We start from the raw sequence: 24,071 nt of genomic DNA on the forward strand, positions 1-24,071 counted from the left end.
AGAAGAAAGAGTAATAAAAAAACTCTTGAACTAACGCACGAAGACACCGAACACTTTATAATCAATGCTGCCTCGCTTTCGTCGTCGGCTGCTCACAGGAAAATCTCGGATATTGCCATCCAGACGTTAGAGCCACTCCAGTGGGTGGAAACTATGCACAATGGCCTTCAAAAATGGTGTTCAGTTACAGAGAAAAAGGAAAAGACTAAAGCTAAGAAGAGGACAAAAGCGTTGGTGTCGTCTTCAACTGTTGATCCAAATCTCATGTAAAGCGAACAAGTTGTACAGCTACATCGTTAAGGATACATTATTTTTGCATTGTACATTAATACACCAGTTTTTTTTTCGGCTTGTTCTTGGTTGGCCAACGACTCGAACAATTGCGGTGGGGGCTGAACGCCTTAATGGCGAGGTCGTTTGGATCCTTCAGCTTTTGCGTTAGATTCTTCGGCCTTTGCGTTTTTCTTCAGCTCCGCCAGGCTGAGGTAGTTCGCCGAGACACTGAAGCTCCCGGAGCCGTTCTTTCGATCGAAGATACGACGGCTTCGTCGCAAGTTTTGACGCGGGGAGGTATTGGTCTGAAACAAGGAGGAAATGCGAGGTTAGAATGGAAGTGTGGATGTAAAAAAAGATACATACCGGTGAGATTCTGTGCGCAGGACGGCGGGGTGGCCCCTCGGCGTCAGCCACAGCGGCGTGAACCCGGTTCTCGGCCGTTGGCGGCGTGAAGCTGGCCCCGGCGTCGGGAGTGCTCGATCGCTTAGGCTGTGACATTTTTTTTGTGCTTGTGTCGGTGAGGCGTCGGGTGCGTTGGTGGCTGCTTCAATGCAGCGGGCGGGCTCAGAGCACTGCCAGCTGTTATGCTGGTTGGCCTCACGGTGTGCCGACCAGCCTCCGCCGGGCACGCTGGCCCCGACGGGGATGGGTTGGTAGGATGACCCAAGGCCAACCCATCCGACGGGCTGGTAATCCCACCTCAGCCGACATGCCAATGTCGGCTGAGTCGGCGCGCCAGCGGAGCTGGATGGGTCGGGCCAAAGGGGGCCCGACTGATCCTCGACCAGGTTGCGCGCCCGCGGTCGAACTTGGGGCGCACAGGTTGGCGCCCCCCTGGGCCGACCAGACCCCGACTGCGCCGTGGGGCGCACGTCAACCACCGCTTGAATTCGAGCGGTGGTGTACATAGGCAGCCTTTTCTCATTGTTTTTTGTTTTTTTTCTATCTTTTTTTGAAAACACCCTCCTTTGAGAATCTTGTTGGTCCTTTACTACTTTCTCTTTTGGTCAATTAAATTTTAATTTGACCTTAACTGATCGGAGAATAATGCCATACCCCTCTAATTAAAGGGAATGCATGTGAAAGAATTAATTAGGCGACTGAGAGAGGTATTAGAGGTGGCAGGCAAAAAAAGAAAAAGAGATTGATAACGGAAACAAAAAGATCGACCGGCAAAAAAGAAATCCGGAGGTAGACAGTAAAAATCAAGAACTCCGACCCAATATCCCTCACCATTATCACCGGTACATAGAAGAAATCTAATCTCCAAGTTCAGTCAGTTGCCTACTGCTTACCCCGCTACCCTGAAAACGAGCCACCAAAGCCGGTCCAAATTGATGCAGTGGTGAATCTAGTCGAAGGACGGCACACATTTGTGATGGCCGGGACGGGTTGCGGGAAGTCTTGCATCTCGGAGATGTACTACAACCTCTTTGCCAAATCAAAGAAGGCTGTGATCCTCGAGAGGATGGTTGAAAAAAAGAAGAGCGGTTGAGAGAAAAGTCCGAACGGTCGGAAAAAAGAGGGTGACTTTGAAAAAAAGAAACACGGGAAAAAGCCATGGCCTTGTGAGCAAGCGGCCAAGGATCTGAAAGTTTGTCTATTTTTTTTGGGCATGAGGGGGATGGATTGCCAAGAATTTGAGTAGACAGTTTAGTTAAGAGAAATACAAGATTCAAATCATGAAGACCAAAAAAGAACTGGTCAAAAAGAGCGGTCTGCAGGTGTTGATGACATTGGCCACCACCCAAAGTTTCAGATTCTCTCAGGCCAACATGTGCTTTTTAGTTGTAAGTCCTCTCCCTGCGGGAGAGATCTCGATGCTATGCATCTCTCCCAGGCCAAATGGGGGCGCCCCCCCCCCCGGCCGCAGCAGGGACGAGGGCTTATGTTAAGTTCGTGTAACCTTAGCAGGTAGCGTAGTGTGCCGCTCGCTGCAATGGATTCATGGACTATGCAGTTTAGTGTAGTTCAGGGCCATAGTTACCTTGCTAATGAAATAGTCACATGTGCAAAAACAAATTCTGCCCAGCTGACAAGCTGAGCACAACTGTTCTGCATCTCCAGATTCCCATGCATTTATGCAGAGTCTAGTCAAGATTGCGCACAGCGGGTAGACGTGCTACACCAATACTAACCAGCACTTCACCACTGGTCCAGCCCCCCAATTTCAAATTCATATAGGAATCACCAGGTCAAGAGTTCAATTCCCATTGAAGACCTATATCCCCTGATGTTTACCTTTAATGAGTAACCAGCCAAGCAGACTTGGACCATGTCTTAATTGAGTGTGAGGCGACTGGGAAGAGCCCCCAAAGAGTTATCCATCATGAAATGGTTTGTGGATAGTTACGGTCTGCTTAATTTTAATTGAACGCTTTTTCTGCTGGATATATGATATGTTGATGGGAGGGTTGAGGATCAAACCCACCCGCAACAAGCAAAAAGCCTGTTATATATTCAGTATCCCTTTCCAATGAGGCAATTGTTACTAAGTGTACTTGGCTTTTGATACAAATTTCATAGTTGGCACGGGGTTTACCTAGTTTTTATTTTTCTTTTCCTGAGCTGCAGTCTGATATCCAAGACATTATGTCAATAAAAAGGAGCGCAAACCCCGGCCTTTGCAGGAAAATAAAGGCCACCCAATGTTGAGGTGACAAGTTACTCATGGAGTGAAAGCAACATTGCAAGATTACTCGCTGTTGGAACATCTTGAAACAACTAAAATGCTCCAATTATTTCAATATAGACTGGCGAGAACAACATTGGGCTTGAAGCTTGGGGGCAGCTTGACTGTAGAAGTTTATGGATAAAGTAATAGGCAATAATATAGGGTGATGTATAAATTTGAGGGCGACTTCAGACGCCAGGGAAATGTAAAGTATCTGATAGGTAAATACACCTCGTATGAATGCCATTCCAGGAAAATGAAGAGCAAATAAAGCCCAAATTTTCGACTTTGCATGGGGAGGGAAAATGTCAATGGGGTACATTCCCTACTCATGAACCCATCAACCATCCAATTCCAAACTCGCTCAAGTAGGGAAGGGTTAAATGGGATGCCTCCTTAGCTCAGTAAATCTTTGTCTGCAGTTGGACCTCTGGTTATTGCAGTGGCCTTGTTCTTGCAAAGTCGTGATATAGATTACAATACATATCAATTTCTAAATGCATGTGGAAAGAATGAACCAAAGAAGTAACTAATAAATCAACTTTTCATGCATCAAGAAGCTCAGAATCCGTTGATGATGAGTCGATTTCTGGTCTATCTTCTACCTCCAAGCGGCTAGAGGTTTGCTGGTCTTGATGAGAATTGTGGACTGTTTGTTGCAATTCTGGGTTATCTAGAGTTGATGGAGTTGTTTGGGTAGGATCCGTCCACTTATTATAACCTTCCTCAATTGCGTCAACCATTTCACTTGGTTGAATGGTTGTAAAAAACAAATCAGCCATTTCTCTATGATAATTGGGTGCGTGGAATGAGGCGGAGTTGAGAATGAAATCGGTTTTGTTTGAATGACAGACTTCTTCCGTGTTAATTGTTACATCTTCTCGTTCGACCCTAGCACTCTTGGTATTCTTGATTACACATCCTCCATCAAAGCAATTGTGCTGAAGATTTAAAGTTGCCAGAATGGCCTAACAGAATTGATTACATCAAAATCACAGAGGAAGCTCAAAAAATTAGGCAAGATTGACATACCTTTGAATTAACTGAACATGAATTAGTTGTTGCAATAAACTTCCTCATCTGGTAGAAGGGATGGACAGTCAACTTTGAAAGCTTTGTTACATTCACATAGTAATTTGACGAGACTTTCCACAACGAGTTCACAAATCCAATGTACTTCACAGATGTTGTTGGTGCTTTGACCTATGAATAGACATATTGTCAGGGAAACCTGTTTATAAAACTAAATAACAAAACAAACAATACCAAAATAAAATCGCCTTTCTCAATTGATTTTCTTCCTTGAGTCCTCATCTGTTCTCCGGTCGTCATTTCAACAAAAAGCACTACCCTCACCAGGTCCACAGGATCAACATGTGTACTCAATGATTTGACACAGCAATTTATTTCACCATGAGCAACAAATCATATTCAATTACATTTACAACCAAGGTGTCAATTTCCATATAAGGATGATAATAGGGTGGGTTTGGGCTGAACATCCATAAAAATAAGAGTGAGGAGTGTATGTGGAAGAATCCTACCTCCCCCACTGTAAATATACAGAGAAAGGAAGAGAAAAAAGATCATCCTCCTGCCTCCCACACACGCCATCCATCAATTCTGTTCACATGCACACACTTTCCATGTGCCAAGCACTTCACACATGCACACACACACCATCCGCCAAGCTGCACTCTCACACCCAACATATTTTGCCTTTGTTCACGTGCAATTTCCCACTGTTAAACCTCTCTCTCCCCAATATCCATGCTCCTGTCTAGTGCTCATGGCTGGGATCCCACACGCTGCCTCTGCCCCAGCTCCATCCACAGATGTAGCCCGCATTGGCTGCCATGGCTTCCCCCAGTCCCCACTGCTGGAAAATCAGTGTCTGCCTGGTTCAAGTCTAGTCCTAACTTTGAGCCCTGGGCACAACAAAACTGTTGCCATACATCCTGCGCTCTGCTCTGGTTCTGAAGTCTCTAATCCCTGGCCCCCATTTATGTGTGCAAGCCCTTGTGCTCCACCACAATGGACCCCCAAAACCCGTTCTTAGACACTCTGACCCCTGTGCCAGAAAGCACACAATGGATGAGCCACCTCAACACAATGTGCTGGGGAAGGAAGCAAACCAATGGCGGCTTGACAAGAGCTGCCAAAGGGGGAGCCTATGATCCACAACCTTGGCAGCTCTGCTGGAGGCCAAAGGCCAAAAATGCCTTCCAGGCCACCAAAGTTGGACTCAGGTCAAACAAAGGTGGCTCTGTTGGAAATGCTCTATGTTGTGTGGAGTGTGAAAAATACACATTTTGAGTATCAGGTAGATAAGAGGAGGTTGCAGTGGAGCAATACACATCATAGTTCTTTCTCTTTTCTTTGCCACAAAACTCTTATAAAGAAGAGTATTTGCATTTGTTGGGAAGTTGCCAATTTTGGAGAACTTAACCTGGCCCGCAATTGCATTGGTCTGGGCTAACCCTGGTCAACAAAGCTCAGGCTTGCTAAATTCCTAAACCTGAAATTTAGCCCTAGGCTAGGGCATTTCTGACGTCAGTTAGCCTGAAGCTGACCCAATGAATGCGCCTTCCCACTCAAAGCAGCCTTGGTCAGCTAACCTGCCCACAAACCCAGGCTTATTGACTTGGAAATCAAGCAAACAAATGCTCTAAGGACACTGTTGCAAGGGAAAAACAAAAACATGCTACAGTGGACAAAAATTTGATATATTACCGTGCGCTGCAAAAGATGTGACTCTGGCCGGGCTCGAACCGACAACAATCAGCGAACTTGGATCCCTACAGGGATTCATGTTAAGCTGATGCTCTACCAACTGAAACCGCCAGCAAACAGCTGACGTAACCCGGATTTCGTCGCGCTGACGAAATCCAAACTCAAATTCAAACTCGCGCCCTGGATGTGTCGTCACCTGTTGTGGATTTCGTCACCTGCCATTCTCAGTGGCAGGTGCAAGAGAGCACGACTCCCTCGATGGCCGGTGCTAACCGGTCATTGAGAGGACACACGCACCTAGCTCCCTTGATGGCCCGTCTGCACCGGCCATCAAGAGGAACACCCTACACCCTCTCGATGGCCGGTCAGTACCGGCCAGCAAGAGTAAAGCACTATTTATACTCTCAATGGCCGCTACTGACCGGCCATCAAGAGGTGATACACATACCCCTCGATGGCCTGTCAGTACACCGGCCATTGAGACAAAAACACTAAACTCTCAAAGGCCCGTACCGGCCGGTCATCAAGAGCAAAACTCTCTTGGTGATGTGTATCCACATCACCCTCAATGGCCCGTCAGTACCGGCCATCAAGAGGAACATAATACACTCTCAATGGCCTGGACTGATTGGCCATTGAGAGGAAATACACACCCCACTCAATGGCCCGTCAGTACCGGCCATCAAGAGGAATATACTACACTCTCAATGGCCTGCGCTGACTGGCCATCGAGAGTGAAGCGCTTTGCTCTCAATGACCAGTTGGGTCACTGTGCAAGATGCGCATGTCCTCTCGATGGCCGATCAGTCCAGGCCATCAAGAGTGTATTATGTTCCTCTCAATGGCCGGTACTGACGGGCCATCGAGGGTGATGTGTATACACGTTGAGAAAAGAGTTTTGCTCTCGATGGCCGGCCAGTGCGGGCCATCAAGAGTTTAGTGTTTTTGTCTCGATGGCCGGTGTACTGACAGGCCACCGAGGGGTATATGTGTCACCTTTTGATGGCCGGTCAGTCGCGGCCATCAAGAGTGCAAACAGTGCCTTACTCTCGCTGGCCGGTACTGACCGGCCATCGAGATAATGTTGTGTGTTCCTCTTGATGGCCGGTCCAGACGGGCCATCAAGGGAGGTGTGTGTGTCCCCTCGATGACCGGTTAGCACCAGCCATCGAGGGAGTCCTGCTTTCCTCTTGCACCTGCCACTGAGAATGGCAGGTGACGAAATGGAGGACTTCCCGCCGATCTGGAAACCCAGATTTTCCCAGATTTTGCAGGGAAATCTGGGAAGATTGAGCCCAGATTTCCCCGCAAAATCTGGAAAAATCTGGGTTCCCAGATTGACGGGAAGTCCTCCAATCCACAACAGGTGACGACACACCCGGGGCGCGGGTTTGAATTGGAATCTGGATTACGTCAGCGCGACGAAATCCGGATTACGTCAGCTGTTTGCTGGCAGTGTGAGCTACAGTGCCATTGTGTGTGCGATGGGACACCAACAAAGATTTATAATGTAACGATGCTTATCAAACCCTATTACGGAGCCCCGTCTCACAGGAGCTGATAGGAAATACGCACTTGTGGATACAGTCGGAGGAAACCTGAATGAGTTAAAGCAGAAAAAAAAAAAAAACTGGTAGGCAGACGTGATTGCGAGATGGATTGACCGATTGTCGATGGTAACAAAAGCGGGATAACGAGATGAGTTACTGAAAGAGTATCATGAACAAACCGGCCAAGTGGAAGAAAAGTTAAATAGTGATAGCAAAGAAACCATAGGAAGTGAATAAACTATAGTAGGTGTTAAATCTGGATGTCATCCCCCATTTCCGCTGTCAGCTTTACTTGCTGGCCGGGTTCGAATGCGGGCATGCCTTTGTAAATGAATGCATAGATGGCAATCAATGCGACTGTTTCTGGGAAGTTAAGGCGGATGGAAGAGAGGGTACAAAGTGGAGCTCAGATGAAGGAATTGTGACTGACCGAGATAAGGACAGCTAGAGCACCGAAAAGCGTCTCCGAGATAGCAGCTCCCACAGCTGCTGGTGAAGGTTTTCGCGGATCCATTGACTACCAGCTTTGAGGGGTCAGTCGGCTGGGAGGGGAGGTTTGAACCGGGAGCTTTTAGATGAGCCGGGAGATCGTCGTCTTGAGCTAACTCTAGCTCGCGCAATCCACAGGTGCAGTTCTTGCAGGCCTTCTTGGCCTTTTTCGGGTTACATTCTTCGGCAGGCGTGGTATTTGGCTTTTTCATATCTTCTTCCGTCAGCAGACTTGAATCGTCAATCATTTCGGTCGGGGCAGCCGTGAAAGACCATAGGGATGCTTTTGTTGTCTTTTTTGGCAGGTTGATCGTCACCGAGTTGGAAGTAGAGGGAGCAGACTTGGTTGCCCTGACGAGCTGTTATGTATGGAATGCAATCGGGTCAGATTTCGGGCCGAGAAAAATGGATCTACGAGAGCCAGAGACTGACCTGGGATCCATCTGCACCAGAAACGACCTGAACGTCATTGAGCAAAGAGGACTGTTTGAGTGCAGATTCGATGTCACTTGAGTCCGATTGAGTTGACCATGTCAGCTGGCCGAGATGCTTGAGCGAGGTGACGATCAAGTCGAGGAAACTTGCTGGAGAGTGCGATGAATTGGCTAAGGATAAATCATTCGCGTCGATAACGAGATGGATGGCATCGAAGTGGGACTGAGATAAGCTTGTAGCTAGGGAACGCAAGGGACATGTCAAGTTAAGAATCAGGTACGAAAGTACTTGGTGTAATCTCCCGATAAGACTCCGGCCGGCTTACCACCGTCAGAAATCCGGTCACAGAGCTGTTTTTCGACCAGTGTCGAAGGGCCTTGATTGTCGAAGCGGGTGATGAGTTCGGTGTAGGTTCCGTCTTTAATCGAGCGAGGTGAGCCGATGAGGAGGACCGTCTGAGCTGATTTCTTATCGGTGATGGTCATCCTGGTCTTCTGTCGGCTGGAGGTGTTGGTTGTGGTTTTTTCTGTGCTGTATCTGTCGAGCGGGAGCTAGTTTATCCAAAACAACAATTCAATTCATAAAATCCCCTTGACTACCCTCGACGTCCGAGTTCGGACACACAACTCGAGACTGTTGTCACATACAGCATTTATGGTATTCAAAATTGCATATGCCACTGTTTACATAAAATCATAAAGCCAATTTTGAATACCATAATTGTCCTTTTTTTTTTTCTTCCAAGTGCAGATTTGATTTAACATTGTGCACTATGGTGCATATCCACTGATGGGTACAAAAAAAAGGGCATTTCATCGCCAGTAAAAATAATGTCATGTAGGACAAAATAGGAGGAGCGGAAAATGAGTTTAGATTAAGAATTCCAACATTGTTGCTTTTGGCTTTGGATGTCTTTTCTGACCAAGGGGGTGAGCAAATTTTTCATCCAGGGAGTTGACAGGCTTCTTTGAAGATATATTCTCTTGTGTATTGCTGTAAGTATAACTTGGAAAATAACTCCCCAGTATATATTTATATATAAATATTTTTGGTTGGCTTGTGGGTGACATTGACAAGCGCGTCTGCCTGCTGTGCTCCTGTGGCTAGATATTTGCGCGCTGATAGCGGCAAACAGCGCCCCGCCCGCTGCACTTTTATTGCTAATCCAACGCTGATAGTGGCAAAAAGCGCCCAACTCGCTGCACTATTGCCGCTACTTCAAAGCGGATAGTGGCCAAAAAGCACCAGAAACGCTATATCACTTTTGCTTTGCTAAATAGTAGCAAAAGTGCACAGCTGGGTTGTCAGCTGGCTACTATGGCAGAGCCACCGTGACAAGATACAAATGGAAATATAAAAAGTAGTTTTACATATGAAAGAGACATTATTACTCTTACATATGTAAAACTACGCAAAAACATTAAATACATATGTAAATAATTGATTACTTAGCTTTGTGTAATCAATAAGTAAAATATTATAGAAGATTCTGATTCTACGGGTAAAATAACCTAGGGTACCTCACTTACACGTACCCTTAATTATTATCCCTTCCTTGTGTAAACTAACTTCAAAGTTTAAGCAAGAGCATCACGCCCCGCGTGAATGCACTTGTATGCATATATATATATAAGTACATATGTTTACACCCAGTTTTAGTGACGTAACTGAGGTGTTGTGTATAGTTTAAAAGATGGCTTTATTTGTTGCGTGGCGCACCCAAGCCCGCGTGCTCTGTTGCCTAGAGCTCAAGCCCGCGCGCAAGGTGTACATATATGCATATTGCATGAACTGGCCCGTAACCACTGCGCCTGGGCTACTAGTAAGTGAGAATGGGCCAGAATACGCCCCAATAGCAACATTACATGTGTTATATGTATTGTACACATGTAATTAAACACCAAACAAGATGTAATTACCACGTCATTCCATATAAAAACATTCTAGACTGAAAAGAACTCTTGTAGCGTGCTCAGGAGATACTAGAAAGCGCCCCAGCTTCTCCCAAGCCTCACTACACGTAGATTACAACTGTAGTAAATATGTAGAAGAGGTCAAATGAACTGGAGCACTTAATAAGCGCCTCCAGAACATGTATGAAGCACTGCTTGCATGTGTACAAGTGCCCAGAAGCCAGTTCTAGTACCTTCTGTGGCACATTTCCACGGAAATGAGCGTCACAGAACCCCCAAACCAGCCCCCATGACGTGTAAAGCATGTGTAAAATCACGCAGAACCTCTGTAAATGGTCCTTGGCAACCCTTGTATCCAAGCCCCAAGGTTCCACGACCCACAGCGCCTTCTAGCGCAACCAAATTGCCTCAGAATGCGCCCACAAGTGTCCCCATGTCCCCTGGGCGCCCCTGGAGGCCTGCCTAGGCTATAAAAAGGGCCCTTTCTCCGCCCCAAAAGGAGATTCCCCAGCTTTACATTACCTATTAGAATTTTACCCGCCTTCAACAGCCTCATTAGCCTGTGATTTGCCAGGTAAAATACCTACTTTCGTGATTTTTAGCCCCAACTTCCGCCCTGAAGCTGTCCAGTAACCACCCTGCCCTCAAGATTACCTCCTCTGAGCGCCTCCAACTGCCCAACTTCACGCCTGAAGAACCTCAAGTGCCTCTAGGGTCTTATACTAGTAAGTTTAAGCCCCTTCTCTTGAGATTCTCCGCCATTTCTTTCTGGGATTTAAACCACACCTGTTTACAGGCCCCAGTTCTTCATTCTAGAGGGATTAAACACCCCTGATTTATCAGGCCCCTCTTAAAATTAATTATATTCATTTTATTACGTCAAATTGGCCCAAATTGGCCCAAATTGCCTTATTTCTTACGCCATAATTCCCAACAATTACATTGGAATTATCCCTTATAACCTTGTCTTAGAGTTTTATAACTCTAATCTTTAGCTTTGCACCACGTGTAGCTAGAAGGATAATATCCTTGGCATCACGTAGGCTGACATGGGTTTTACAGTAGCGGGGCTGGCGCTTCGCTGCCGCTTTAAGTAGCAGGGCAGCCGCTGCACTAACACTATTCTTCATACAAAAAAGCAGGGGCACCATGAAAAACCTGAGGGGACTAGGTGGCAGGTGACGTGAAGCTAACTCCAGCCTTAAGTCCAACCATACACTTATGGAAAGGTGGTAGAACCCCCTGATGATGACAAAGGGGCCATTGTTATTCAAGGGGAGTAATGCTGGAGTGCCACTGAAATTCCAGCATATTTTACTGAATGTCACCTGACACCTATTCACATCAGTTTTTTCATGGTGGGGCCTGCTTTGCAATGCAAAAGCACCGCTTTTTGTAGCAATGCGTAGCTCTTGCAGTGTTGGCCGCAGCAACAATGGGTGACTACGCTACCCGTAGCGGTAGTGTAATGATAAAGTAGCAAATTTTGGGTTGCTACCGCTACTTTACACGTAATTTTTATGCACTAACTTATCCGCAAATTTTTTGACTACAGTTTAACTGCAACTACGCTATCAGGAGCATGACCAGGGCCCAAAAGGGATGTTTCCCCCCCGGATAGAGAATCTCTCTGTGGAACCGGGGTGGGTACCCACTTCACACCCGCCGGACAGTGCTGGATACGGTGCTGGGTGTGAAATCTTGTCTACCAGGCAAAGGTAATAAACTGGGTGGTACCTACTACCCGCCTGTACTCTACTGGCACCAGCCAGTACTCCGCTGGCACCCACCAGTACTCCGCCAGCACCCGTGAGTACACCGCCCGCACTAGCCAGGCGCTGGGTCCTTCTTTTGGGCTGAAAGCCATGGAAAATGTGTGGACCCATTATCCAGGGCCAAAACACGCTACACTACCGGATTTCTGGGGGGAAGAATTATTCCTGGCATTACGCTACGGCTCAAGATGTAAATTCCCCACTACAAGTAGCGGTGAAGTAGCGGGGCACTCATTTGTATAATTACACTACTGGAACACCCAGATAATGTAGCGGAATGTAGCAACCCATTGTTGGCTGCAGGAAGGCGGCCCGCCGCCAATCCACATCCAGCCTGCCACCACCAACCCACCACCATCACATCCATCCATCTCCCATCCACCACCAAAACTCACCCCAGCAGTCAAGGATCATTGAACCAATCACATCCCCCGCCGGCCATCAGAACAATCCAACACAGGTGAGTAGGTTGGTTTAGATTGGCCTATAGTGAGCACATAATTCTAACTCTTATGCTGGCATTGATTACTTCTGTGGATTGTCTAGATTCAGCATGGACAACCCTGAACGCTTGATTTCTCCGTCCAATTACAGTGAATGGTTCCTCCAACAGTGGGTCGCTACTTTACAGTTATTGGTAAAGTAGTGTTATGGTAGTTTTTTTGCTCAATACCGGTAATTTTCTTGCTGGTATCCACTTTTTAGCCTACTTTACAATAACCTAATTTCTCACTATTTTTTTATCTATACCAATACGATATCAGGCAATGGAAATGTTTATTTTTAATTCTGTTACAATATCTAAAGCCAAGGTTTGATAACTACGATAACTAGAGCAGCAGATTTGTGAAGGAGAGTGTACTATTGGCTGCGCTTAACCAAAGCTTTTAAAGCCTTTCCAGCCTCCGCAAAGTTTCCTGTCACGGGGACTTCTTGACGGATCCACAAGAGGCTGCTCACACAATGCAACATTGTGGAGGGTTGCTTTTTGTGCAGGGAAAAGTACACCAAGAAACCCCAGCCAATTGCCCCTGGCGGGCTGTTCAAATGTAAGCTTGCTGGGAGAAATACATATCTCTAGGCAAAATGGATTTTTACCAGCTCGCCAGGAGGAATACATACCTATAGAAATGATAGGCGCAGAAGGTCTTTTGCGAAGACCAGCGAGGAGTGAGCACACAACACGAGACTGAGGAGAGACGAAAGCGAGCACACCTTTTGCGAAGACCAGCGAGGAGTGAGCACACGACACAAGACTGAGGAGAGACGAAAGCGAGCACACCTGATGTGCGAGAGGAGTTGAAACAGAAATGAGTAACTGAATGATTTATTTCATGAACATGAGATGAAAGAAATGAAATGAAATAACAATGAACCTTTTGCGAAGACCAGCGAGGAGTGAGCACACGACACGAGACTGAGGAGAGACGAAAGCGAGCACACCTGATGTGCAAGAGGAGTTGAAACAGAAATGAGTAACTGAATGAGAAAAAGAAAAAATAGGAAGCGGTACAAGATTACTATTTAAGCTAACATTCAATTAGGTTTCTCATTTAGGTTTACAACTCAATTTATCACTACATGACCGGTTGCCGAGTATGCTACTACTGAGGAAACTCAATAATACCTCCCAGAGAGCTGAATTTGTAAACCAGCTCGCCGAGGGTATTCTGCCCAGCTCGCCAAGAGGGATGTATTCTTCTTGGCAAGCTGGTACAAATCCATCTTTCCGAGAGTTTTGTATTCCTTGCAGCGAGCTGTTCAAAGTCCATCTCTTCAAGAGGTATGTATTCCTCTCGGCGAGCTGGTCAAATTAAATCTCGCCAAGATGTATGTATACCTCTGGGGAATTGGTGGCCCCAGTCCTGTACGCCAAGTATGCAGGTGTACAGGATCGAGCACCGGGTATCTGGTTGTATGTGTCCCTGCCCGCCAAAAAATAATGGTGTACACACCTGTCTATGCTTTTTGGCTTGCCCCTAGTCAAAACTTGGATGTGAGTGCAACGTCTGATGAAAAGATCGTTGTACTTTGAACCAATGGGTGTACAACCTCCATTTGATGGAGGTCCAAATGAAGGTCATACCTCCTTTTGAATCAAAATGGATTTTTTACTTCATCAGGGAGGCCAAATCCGTAGTTAGAATTCCGTCTCTCTACCCCAAAATGGTCGCTAGAACCTCGGCCTTGAAAACCTCCTTGACCACGGCTCAAGTTTCTGTTCTCATTGCGTGTCGTAGAATCTTCATGTGATATAGCCTTTGACTCTTTTGGTCTGCCGGTCTTTGGATCAAATCCAAACTTCTTGCCTCCATAAGCATAAGGATTGTCAGTGAAGTCAAGCTCATTTAAATCCTTTGTGATGTTGTACGCTCTAAGCCTAACATCTACTCTGAATGCTGAGATATCTGCCGCCAAAACAACCCCTTCATGAATCGGGACCTGATAGGAGAAAGTGTTTTGTTGCACAATCATATTGTAACAGAAACCTGTTATAAATTTGTGCTCTTCTATGATGTAATCTACATTTTCTTTGTGTTGCAAAATCCATTCAGCAAATTTGTGGAAATTGTAGAACTCCTTATAGGTACAATAGAAATTTTGATGGGTCAAAGTCCACTTAGCAAAATTTTGAGTCCATTCATTTGAATACTCATAACTGTTGGAATCCAAATAACCCTCTAAAGAGGAGTACCCCAGGTGAGTAGTACTCACGTACACTCACCAGAATTTTCATATTGAATATTGATCCAAGTTTATTAAAGACACAGATTTTCCAGAAACCTAAAAAAAAAAATTCAAGGGTTCCCCCTGTAGACACACAAAATGAGAAAAAAAATCATGGGTTTCCCCATTGTACAAAAAACCAATGTAAAATGCACAACTTTTCCTCAATCAATATGAATCAAAAAAAAAGTAGCACTCTAAATTCTCAACCTAGCCTTCCAACATCAGCAGTGCTGTGCCCCCAGGCTCAACCTCCAGCCCATATCAAGCGTGCGGGTCAAAAAGGTTGGACGTGAAGGCCCCCGGCCCGCAGCAAAGGCTGCTGACCAGTGGGGGGCCCACTCTTTGCCCCTCAAACTGCGCAGGCGCAACAGCAGAGAGGTTGAGGACAATGGGTAGCTGGAAGTGCAGCATCCCCAATTGACCTGGGGGAAACACCCTTGGATAACGCTCTGCTTTTATAGAAAAACATGGCCCATCCACCTGCCAAAGCTGTCTGTAAATGTCTCTCTGTTCCTCGATGCCACTCAGCAACCGTTTCTTTGCTCCACAATGCCACATCGCCCGCATACCAACCAGTTTCAATCAACAACCTACAATCTAGCCGCGGCCTTACCAACTGACCCTTTCCACACATAACAACCAGACAAGCCTTCGGGTTTGCCACACAACCTCATCTAGACCTGTGTATAAATTAAGGTGCTGCAAATGTATGTACATGTTCCATTGGAGAGGTCCTATGCTTCTAACACCCGAGCAGCGCCCGTTGTTCCAACTTTGAGCCTTCTTGACCTCTAGATCAGCTTCCGCGGCCAGATGACAGCGGAGGAAGCGCTGGAGCTGCAGGAGTTCTACAGCCATCTCAACAGCATTCCTCACGACCATTCCGTTGTTGTCATCCTCAACCAGGTTCAGCCGCAGTGGATGGATTTATTCTTGAACAAGCTCATGGACGCCATTGACTCTCTCCTCGAACGCTGGGTGAAAAATTCCCCTTCCCTCCCACTATCCTACTCACTCAGTCTGCCCGACAAATCTCCTTGTCCGACTCATCTGATCTCTCATGATCTTCCCGACGGGTCCCTCTAGCTGGCAAGAAAATAGTACTGGATTTGACTTTACTGCATCTCGGAGGGGTGAGTCAGTTGGTGCTGCAGATTCATGTCCCGCTTTGCCTCCTTGAGCAGGAGCGGCATCTTTTTGGCCGAGCAGCACGATGACAATAATTGGCAAGATATTTCTCCTTTTCCGAATCTCTTTTCTGCTTCTGCCTCTATTTGTGCTGACCCCAGCCGACTCACGGGTCCCACAGGCGCCCCTGTCTTCCCCCAACCAGATGTTTCTCAACGACTGCCAACAGCAACAATAACAACACCAGGCAACCTCTGCTTGGCACGGATGGGCTCCGAGACAACGACACGGCCAGAATCTCAGCAGATTGCCTCGCTCAGGTTGCAGTACCGTTGTCCTTCAGCTCCTTCCTGACCTCCCATTCTCACGGACAGCCTGAAGACTACGTGCCTACTCAGCCAGCCATGATACACATTATAGAGCTACAGGGATCCGCTCAGACCGTCTGGGGGAAACTTGCTAAATTGCCCTCTGGTTCCTAGGTGACTTCTGGATGAGTTTGTGTACCTGTCTTCCAGCTTGACTTGATGTTTTTTTGCCATGTCATGGCTAGAGATGATTTGAGCCCGCGGCGAGCGGATTCCATGAGACACAAGGATGTTGGAAATACCATTTCTTGTAATTTTTTTGCTCCAAATTCCAATTGAAACATATTTTCCTTGGTGGGGCCTGATTTATTTTACTTGCATATGTACCTTTTGTGTATTCTTCCTGTAGCCTTATCTTTGTTTGCAATTTGTGCCTGATGGTCTAGATTTCTGGGGTGTGGTGGTGGCGCGTACACCGCGCTTCTTTGTGTGTCCCTTATTGTTGAGGAACACCAGGGAGGGCCACCAATACTCATGGTAGGACTTGATGGTAAATGATAGATATGATAGTACAGAAAGAAAGGCAAGTGAGAAACTGGTAGACTATAGTAATGGGCTGCTTGGTAGAAGCATATCAGCATACAAAGACTACACACCAGCTTCACCATCTCAACACTCATAGAATATCTTTGCCTTCTGGGTGGGGGTGTCAGATGTGTTCCTTGATGGTAAATGTGCACTTATCTCTGTTGGCATTCAAATGATCTTTTGGCTTTTTGGGGGATGGCTGCGGAGAGAATTCATCCTGGAGATGTGTGATTGGCACAATGGAACTGGCCACAGCCCTCTTATATTTTGGGCCAGATGATACATGGGGATCTGTGCAAGGTTGTCAAGCAAGACTTGGAGGACATGTGGCTGCTGGCTTTGCACAAAAATCAAATGGGCAATTCTTTGGTCTTTTCATGTGTGCATTCATGTATCAAGAACAAATCAGAGGAAAACCCTCCAGAGGGCCTTGTTTTATATGTTTATATTTGGGACGATGATCTGGAACCAATACACAAAGTATACTGTCTTTTTTTATGGTGTAGGACTTGAGAGATGGATGGGTAATAGGGGGTTTCAAAGTTGAAATCAGATTGCGCAGGACCTTGATCAGGTCCAATTTCCAGGAAAAAAATCACCAACCTGGGGGCTCTACCTTTAATTTTGAACGCCCCCAAAGGCAAGAATCTCCTGATCTTGCACTCATGAGTTCTCAACCTGCCAAACTTTGGGCACAAATCCCTTTTGTCCCTTGCCCCCGGGGTCCCAGAAGGACATCAATCCTGCCAGTTCCCTTTGTGAAACCTTTTTGGAATACCACATGTCACTGTCACCGTGTGTATGAGAAGCTTCCCCCAACTTGGAGAAGTATTCAAATAAATCTTGCTTCTCCACAAGTACGAGTTTTACAGAGCAAAATGGTCCAAACATCAAAGAGAAAATTTCTGCCGGGAGAGTGCCCCTTTCTCTGTTTGATTGCAATGAAATTGTATTGTTAATGATATTCCACAAACTCATGATAATCTGTCAGGGCTTCATTGCCTAGATTCATCATAATATCTACATACCTGATTGAAGAATAATCAAAGAATTAATTTAATGTCATTTAGCAGTCAAGGCAATGTCCCATTGATGCTGCTTGACATTGTATTTTCAGATTTAGCATTGATGAGGAAATCCTAATAATACCTCCAATTAGGGGGAGACAAATCTATAAAGGTACCTGATGTAATTTTTACATTGAGAAACTTCCCATCAAGATCTGAGGGCCTGCCAAAAGTAATCTGGAGCCCCAAAAGCTAGATTTCCCTGCAAAAATATAGACTTTTTGGTCTATACCCGCAACTATGAGGGTCCCAGATGTGACAGGAAGTCATCTATTGGTGCAGAACTGCATTAACAGGTAATAGCTCTAGGTAGGGTTGTGGTAGCCTCAGCTTGTGCTTGATATAAGGTGTACAGCGGCGCAGCCGCCTTGGCCTCTAGTATTCATTATGTTAAAACCAAAACTGTGACAGGTTCACTGTACAGCTCAAACAGCAAGAAGCTATGCGCTGTTGCATCGGGCAATGACACAACCAAAGTCATTACTCAGAACTCAAACGATTCATAATCATTAGACTCCTCGTGAGTTGCAGATCTTCACAACTCAGTCGGTTAAAGAGTTTACTAACTCTTTCTCCTTCTACAGACAAAAAACCTCCAAAGATTGAGCAGATCAACCAAAACGAAGCAGTCACCTATTTGCAATATCATCATAAGTACTCAGCTCTGACGCTTCTTCACTTCAGATAAGGGGAACAATCAACTGATTGTTCTTGTTCTTATAATCAGACTTACGAGTCTTGTTGACCGTATTAGCTTGACGAGTGCCTGACTAAGTCAGATTCAGACGAGAAAAGGATCTCAGCTATCTGTAATTATCTTTTCCTTAAAACAACTATCAATCTATTCGATGAAAGTGAACTGACAATCAAACAAAACAATATCTAAGTTTATTAAAGACAGACAATCACAAAAACAAAGATCAAGGGTTTCCCCTACAAAATAATAACAAGAAAAAAAAGAAAGTCAAACAACAACACCAGAACCAATACCCATCCTCTTCTAGAGAGGTTGCAAGTATTGGGCAGATAACCCCCAGCGCGCCGCTATGGACTCCTGTCAGGGCTGAGCTGAGGCAGTCGGTTGAGGGGAATTTGCTTGAGTGCTGCCCTCGTCTGTGGTCCTGCGAAAGTATTTGGATACGCGTCGAAAGATGTGACAGCGGTGGGAGGGGATTTGGTGAGAGGGAACGAGGGAGTTGGAATACCCTCGGCGGTTTTGGTTGGGTAGAAAAGCTTGGAAAGAAGAAAGAAACTCCAGGAGAAGCCGGCGCGGTCGTCGGAGTATCAGGGAGTGATTAGATGAAGGGAAAAACTCAGAAGACTCGGGTACTCAAACTCAAAAGAGGATCTGGGGATGGATCAACACGGTCCGGGATCAATAAGCTCAGAAAAAGTGATGATATCTTGTTCCTCTCCCCGGGAGACCAGAATACCATGCGGATTCCCCCTCCAAGTTCGGCTGAACTTGGATTCAGGCCCGCGACATGCCGCGCGACGAGCCCTTGTGCCCGCCGCGCCCCTACAACTAAGATGAGCAAAGGAAGAAAAAAAGAACAACCAAAGAGACGAAACAGCAACAGAGGTTGAGGAAACAAACAAAACCAAAACAAACCCGCCACCAACTCAACCATCCAACGCGCGCAAGGAAGAAACATAAAAAAAAAAACATATGTAAAGAAATAATAAAAGAAAGAGGAATCAAAGACAAAACAACCAACAAGAAGAAAAGAAAAGAAAATGAAAAGAAAGGAAGGAAAAGAGAGAGAGAGAAATGAGAACAGGAGCCTGGAAAGATCTTGAGGATGTTGCTCGCGCCGCCCGCCGGGTATTGAAGGTCTTGATGATCTTGAAGCCTTGTTCCTAGTGTCTTGACCCTGAGTACGCGCCAGAACTCCACACCGCATTTAAGGCAATTGCAAAGGGGGGTCATCGAGAATTAACCCTCAAACTGCGCAAGTGCAACAGCGGAGGGGTTGAGGACGAGCTGCCAGCTGGGAGTGCAGTGGCAGAGAACGTCCTGGGGTTAGAAAAATCCAAACCCCAGGTTTATATACCCCAACCAACTCACCCACCTTGAGTTTTTGGGTATGTATGTCTACAAGAACTGTGCGGGCAGTCGCGAGGCAGCAGCGTGGCGGTGGCGTCGCCCTCCATGCTGTATGTTGTGTGTACCATGGAGGGTTGAGTACTGGCTATACCAGTCACTATGCTCCAAGGCAGCGGGTTGCCCCTACTACAAAGGTTTGCCACGATGGTTGCTACATGCCGCGCCACCCACTCTGCTTGCCTCGCGCATTTCATTTGCAACACAGCGGGGCAGAGTCGGGGCGCTCAGCCGGCGCACCAGCAGTGCAGGCGCCACATTGGCGCCACTGGGGCTCATGAGGACACACAGTCATCGTGACGCCCCCTGTCATGAACCGGGGCGCCACCGGTTGAGGTGACGCCCTCATGGGCAACATGGGATTGCCATTGAACTGGGCGCCCCAGGGACGCCCCCATCTGGCACCCCTACGCGGCGTAGTACGCCGCCTCGGCAGGGGGGGCGCCCCACGGGTCCATCATGGCGTCGCCGAGGCTGGCCGCCGGTAGGACGGGGGGCGCCTTGGGGTGAGTATGGCCCCGGGGTCGCCCGAGAGTCGGCCACATGCCTCCACGGCCGTACCGCCGGCCTGTTGAGGCGTAGGCCCAGAGAGGCCCCATCGGAGCCTTCGAGCTGGGTCGGGCGAGCCGTGAGGGCAGCCCTGAGGGGTGTAGGATGCGGGCAGCGCATTCAACAACCCCCAGAAACACCTTGAAGAGACCCTTGGGGTTCATCATGGCGTTGCCAAGGCTGGCCGCCGGCAGGACGGGGGGCGCCTTGGGGTGATTATGGCCCCGGGGTCGCCCGGGAGTCGGCCACATGCCTCCACGGCCATACCGCCGCCCTGTTGAGGCGTAGGCCCAGAGAGGCCCCATCGGAGCCTTTGAGCCGGGTCGGGTGTCAGGGCGCATCCCTTCAGTGACAGCGCTCTGAATGAGAATCACGGCTAAGGCCGGTAGACACGACGATACAGTCGGAGCTAAGCTCTGGATCTACTCCGCTGAATGAGCCGGAGGATAAATACCACGCCTCTTATCTAGAGGGGCAGGTTGAACACAGAAACCGAAGTCTAATGACTCCTACGCGAAGGTCGAGCGGATGAGAGAAAGGGATGAAGCTCGAACTTACCGGTTATAGGCGAGGTCGAGCTGTAAAGGAAAAGGAAAGTTAGTTAGAGAAAAGAATCCAGAAAAAGCCCCGGTCGTAGTGTTCGAAGGTATCGAAGGCTACAAGGTAGACGGGCTTGGTAAAATCTGAACTGAGGAATCCTCCGATACGGAGGGTTTCTCTACATATAGTACTACGGATTTGTCGATCCGTAACATGCTTACTTGCAAACAATCACTCGTCTGTTGCGGACTATCTGTTGCTGCGCAGTTAGAGTCCGCCTGGCCCGCGCTCAAGCGCGGGTTTGTCAGTTGCTGCGCCTGCTGGGTTAGCAGTTAGCTGACACTCGCCACCCCAAAAAAGGACGGCTCTAATACGAGTCGTACCATTCTGCCTTTTACTAGCTCTAAACTTTCTAAGGAGGACATCAGAGTTACTGATGTTTTATTTGGGTAACCATTTGTCATGGTCCGCGGACATACCTTTGAAGCGTGTTAGATACAGGCGGCAGTCCTTACCTTGGATTCTAGTTAACTTCTCATCTAGGATCTTAAGTGGTACCGCTCCGTCAACTACTTTGTCTGAAAAATCAGGTACAGCTGGCGGAGGGATCTCTTTATCTCCCCCCGGGGCAATATATTTCTTCAGTAGGCTTACCGGGAATGTGGGATGCTTCAAGTCGTACCCTTCTGTAAGTATGACTTCCACGGCATTGCGTCCGTGAAGGGCTTTCACAAAGAAAGGACCAACAAACATATCTTTGAGTTTCCGGTTTCCTCCAAGATTCTGGAAATTAACCGATGAGACTAGGACTCTGTCTCCCACTTGTATATCATGATCTCTGTGGGTCTTGTCCCACCTTTCCTTGTTATATTGTACGGATTCTTCTAGACAGTTGTGTGCAAATGTCTCTGCTTTGAGCATCATTTGTTGAAACTGTTCCGCTGAAGGGTGCAAGGTGATTGACTTGCTTAGTAACGCATCCCTTGGCATATACGGAATCCACCCACGTTCCAGTTCAAAAGGTGTCTTACCTGTAGTTGCATGAATGCTAGAATTGTAGGCGTATTTTAGTGCCGGCAAGAGGGATACCCAATCATGAGTGTATCCTTCGCTGTCCTTGAACTGTAAGCCAAAGGCGCAGTACCGCCTAATCATGTCCTCTAGGGTCTGAATCATCCTCTCGGCTAGGCCATCCGTTTGTGGATGGTAGGCGGTTGAAAAGGATAATTTCGATCCTAGCAGCTGAAATAGACTTTTCCAAAACTCTGAAGTGAACTTCGGGTCGCGGTCTGTTATGATCACTTTAGGGCAGCCTACATCGTTGATGATAGAATTCCAGAATAAGAGTGCGATATCTAGCGCAGTATTGTCCTTATAGCAGGGTAAGAACCTTGCACGCTTAGAAAACCTGTCAACAATCACTAGAACAGTGTTGTAGTTATCCTTTCCTGCAGTAGGTAAAGCTGTTACAAAGTCCATATTGATGACTTCCCATCTTTGTTTGGGCTCCTCAATGGTTTGCAACAACCCGAATCTTTTACCAGTTGCGCGGTTTGCCTTTTGACATCTGTCACAGCTGCTACAGTAAAGTTCTACCCGGTTAGTCCATCCTGGCCACCAGGCTAGAGCTCGGAGTCTCTCTACTGTTCTCTCTTTGGAGAAATGGCCCGCCGCTACATTATCGTGGCATTCATGCAGCATTATTTTAATGTGTTCTTCTTCTACTAGCACCAATGCGCATTGGTTACCTGCTTGATGATAGAGGAGCCCATCTAAAAGGACAAATCTACCTGATTCGAAGTGTTTCTTCCATGGCTCATCTAGTTGTGCTATGAGATCTGGCTGGGAGTGCTTCGATTGAAGAATAGCCACTAAGGCCGCAGTGTTCTTATCTTTCTCATAGCTGAGTTCTACCGAATCCCAGAATTCAACTGCTAGACCGCTAATGCTGATCGCCATGATTGGAATTTCGCGCTCTACTTCCTCTTCATCTGCGGCAGGGTTGTCTTTATCATTAGGTAAAGCCCATCTCAAGAGTCCGTCCGCGTTCTTGTGGATTAGACCATCTCTATGTACTATGGTCATAGAGCCTCTCCATTCCTGGATGGATATCTGCCACCTCATCATATGTCTACTAGGTGTTTTCATATTCAGAAGTGATTTCAGCGCCACACAGTCGGTTATCACTTCAAACACGCACCCGTCCAGGTAGTAATAAAGCTTTTCTAGTGCCCAAACTAGACATAAACACTCAAGTTGTGACGCTCCATATTTCTTTTCTGAGTCCTTCAGTTGGCGCGATATGAAACAGATCGGGCCTTCTATCTCTCTGCCGTTAATCATTTGGATTTGATGTAGGGCTGCACCCAATCCTTCCATGCATGCATCCACATACAGTCGGAATGGTCTCGAGGGATCCGGGTGAAATAGAAGTGGGGCCGTAGTCAAGGCTATTCGCAACGCTTTGTAAGCTTCTACTCTTTCTTTGGTCATCTCAAACCCCACGTTAGGGCTACAGATTTTATAAAGGCATGATGCCATCATGTTAAAATCTTTGATATGCAGGCGATAGTATCCTGCAAAACCTAGGAAGGATTGCAGTTCTTTTATCGTTGAGGGTATAGGCTTTAACAGCACAGCAGCTACTCGGTGTTGATCTATACCTAGCGACAACCCGTTTACGATGTGTCCCAGGGCTTTAAGTTCTGAGAATCCAAATGAGCACTTGCTCAGCGAAATTTTCATCTTCATATCTTGAATTCTCCCTAAGACTATGGATATCTTGGAAAGATGGTCATCCCAGGTTTTGGTGAATACAATAATATTGTCAATATATATAATCAACCATAGCTCACTAAGCTTGCGCCTAAATTCGTTGTCCATCATCCGTTGGAAATGAGAGGGCGCGTTCTTAATGCCAAACGGCATTCGTTGATACTCATGGATTCCCATGTGTGATATTATTCTAAGGAATTTTCTACTATCCTTAGCCACCTGGTTCTGATGAAATCCTTTCAGCACATCCATACATGTGATGTATCTTGCTCCGTGCAGCTTTGTAAGAGATTCAGTAATTTTGGGCATGGGGTACCTATCTGGAGTTGTGTACGAGTTCAGCGCGCGGAAATCGCCTACTAGTCTCGATTTGCCATTGTGCCAGGCAATAATCACTGGAGTGGTGATATCTACTCCTTTGTTGGACCCTACTTTCC

At 46.8% G+C, this 24,071-nt stretch overlaps 2 protein-coding genes across 2 annotated transcripts; both read right to left on the reverse strand.

The window, feature by feature from the left end:
• Positions 1-401: 401 nt before the first annotated feature.
• Positions 402-774, reverse strand: PtA15_16A113 (uncharacterized protein; the record flags this gene model as incomplete). The annotated part of the gene is made up of 2 exons (XM_053163771.1): positions 402-578; positions 640-774. 2 exons carry the CDS (start codon positions 772-774, stop codon positions 402-404), a joined length of 312 nt encoding a protein of 103 aa, XP_053027762.1.
• Positions 775-7,483: 6,709 nt separating this feature from the next.
• Positions 7,484-8,642, reverse strand: PtA15_16A114 (uncharacterized protein; the record flags this gene model as incomplete). Its single annotated transcript, XM_053163772.1, has 4 exons — positions 7,484-7,554; positions 7,664-8,081; positions 8,155-8,396; positions 8,483-8,642. The coding sequence occupies 4 exons, from the start codon at positions 8,640-8,642 to the stop codon at positions 7,484-7,486; spliced, it is 891 nt and encodes a 296-aa protein (XP_053027763.1).
• Positions 8,643-24,071: the final 15,429 nt, after the last annotated feature.

This window comes from Puccinia triticina, chromosome 16A (assembly GCF_026914185.1).
Source record: "Puccinia triticina chromosome 16A, complete sequence".
In the NCBI taxonomy this organism is placed as follows: domain Eukaryota; kingdom Fungi; phylum Basidiomycota; class Pucciniomycetes; order Pucciniales; family Pucciniaceae; genus Puccinia; species Puccinia triticina.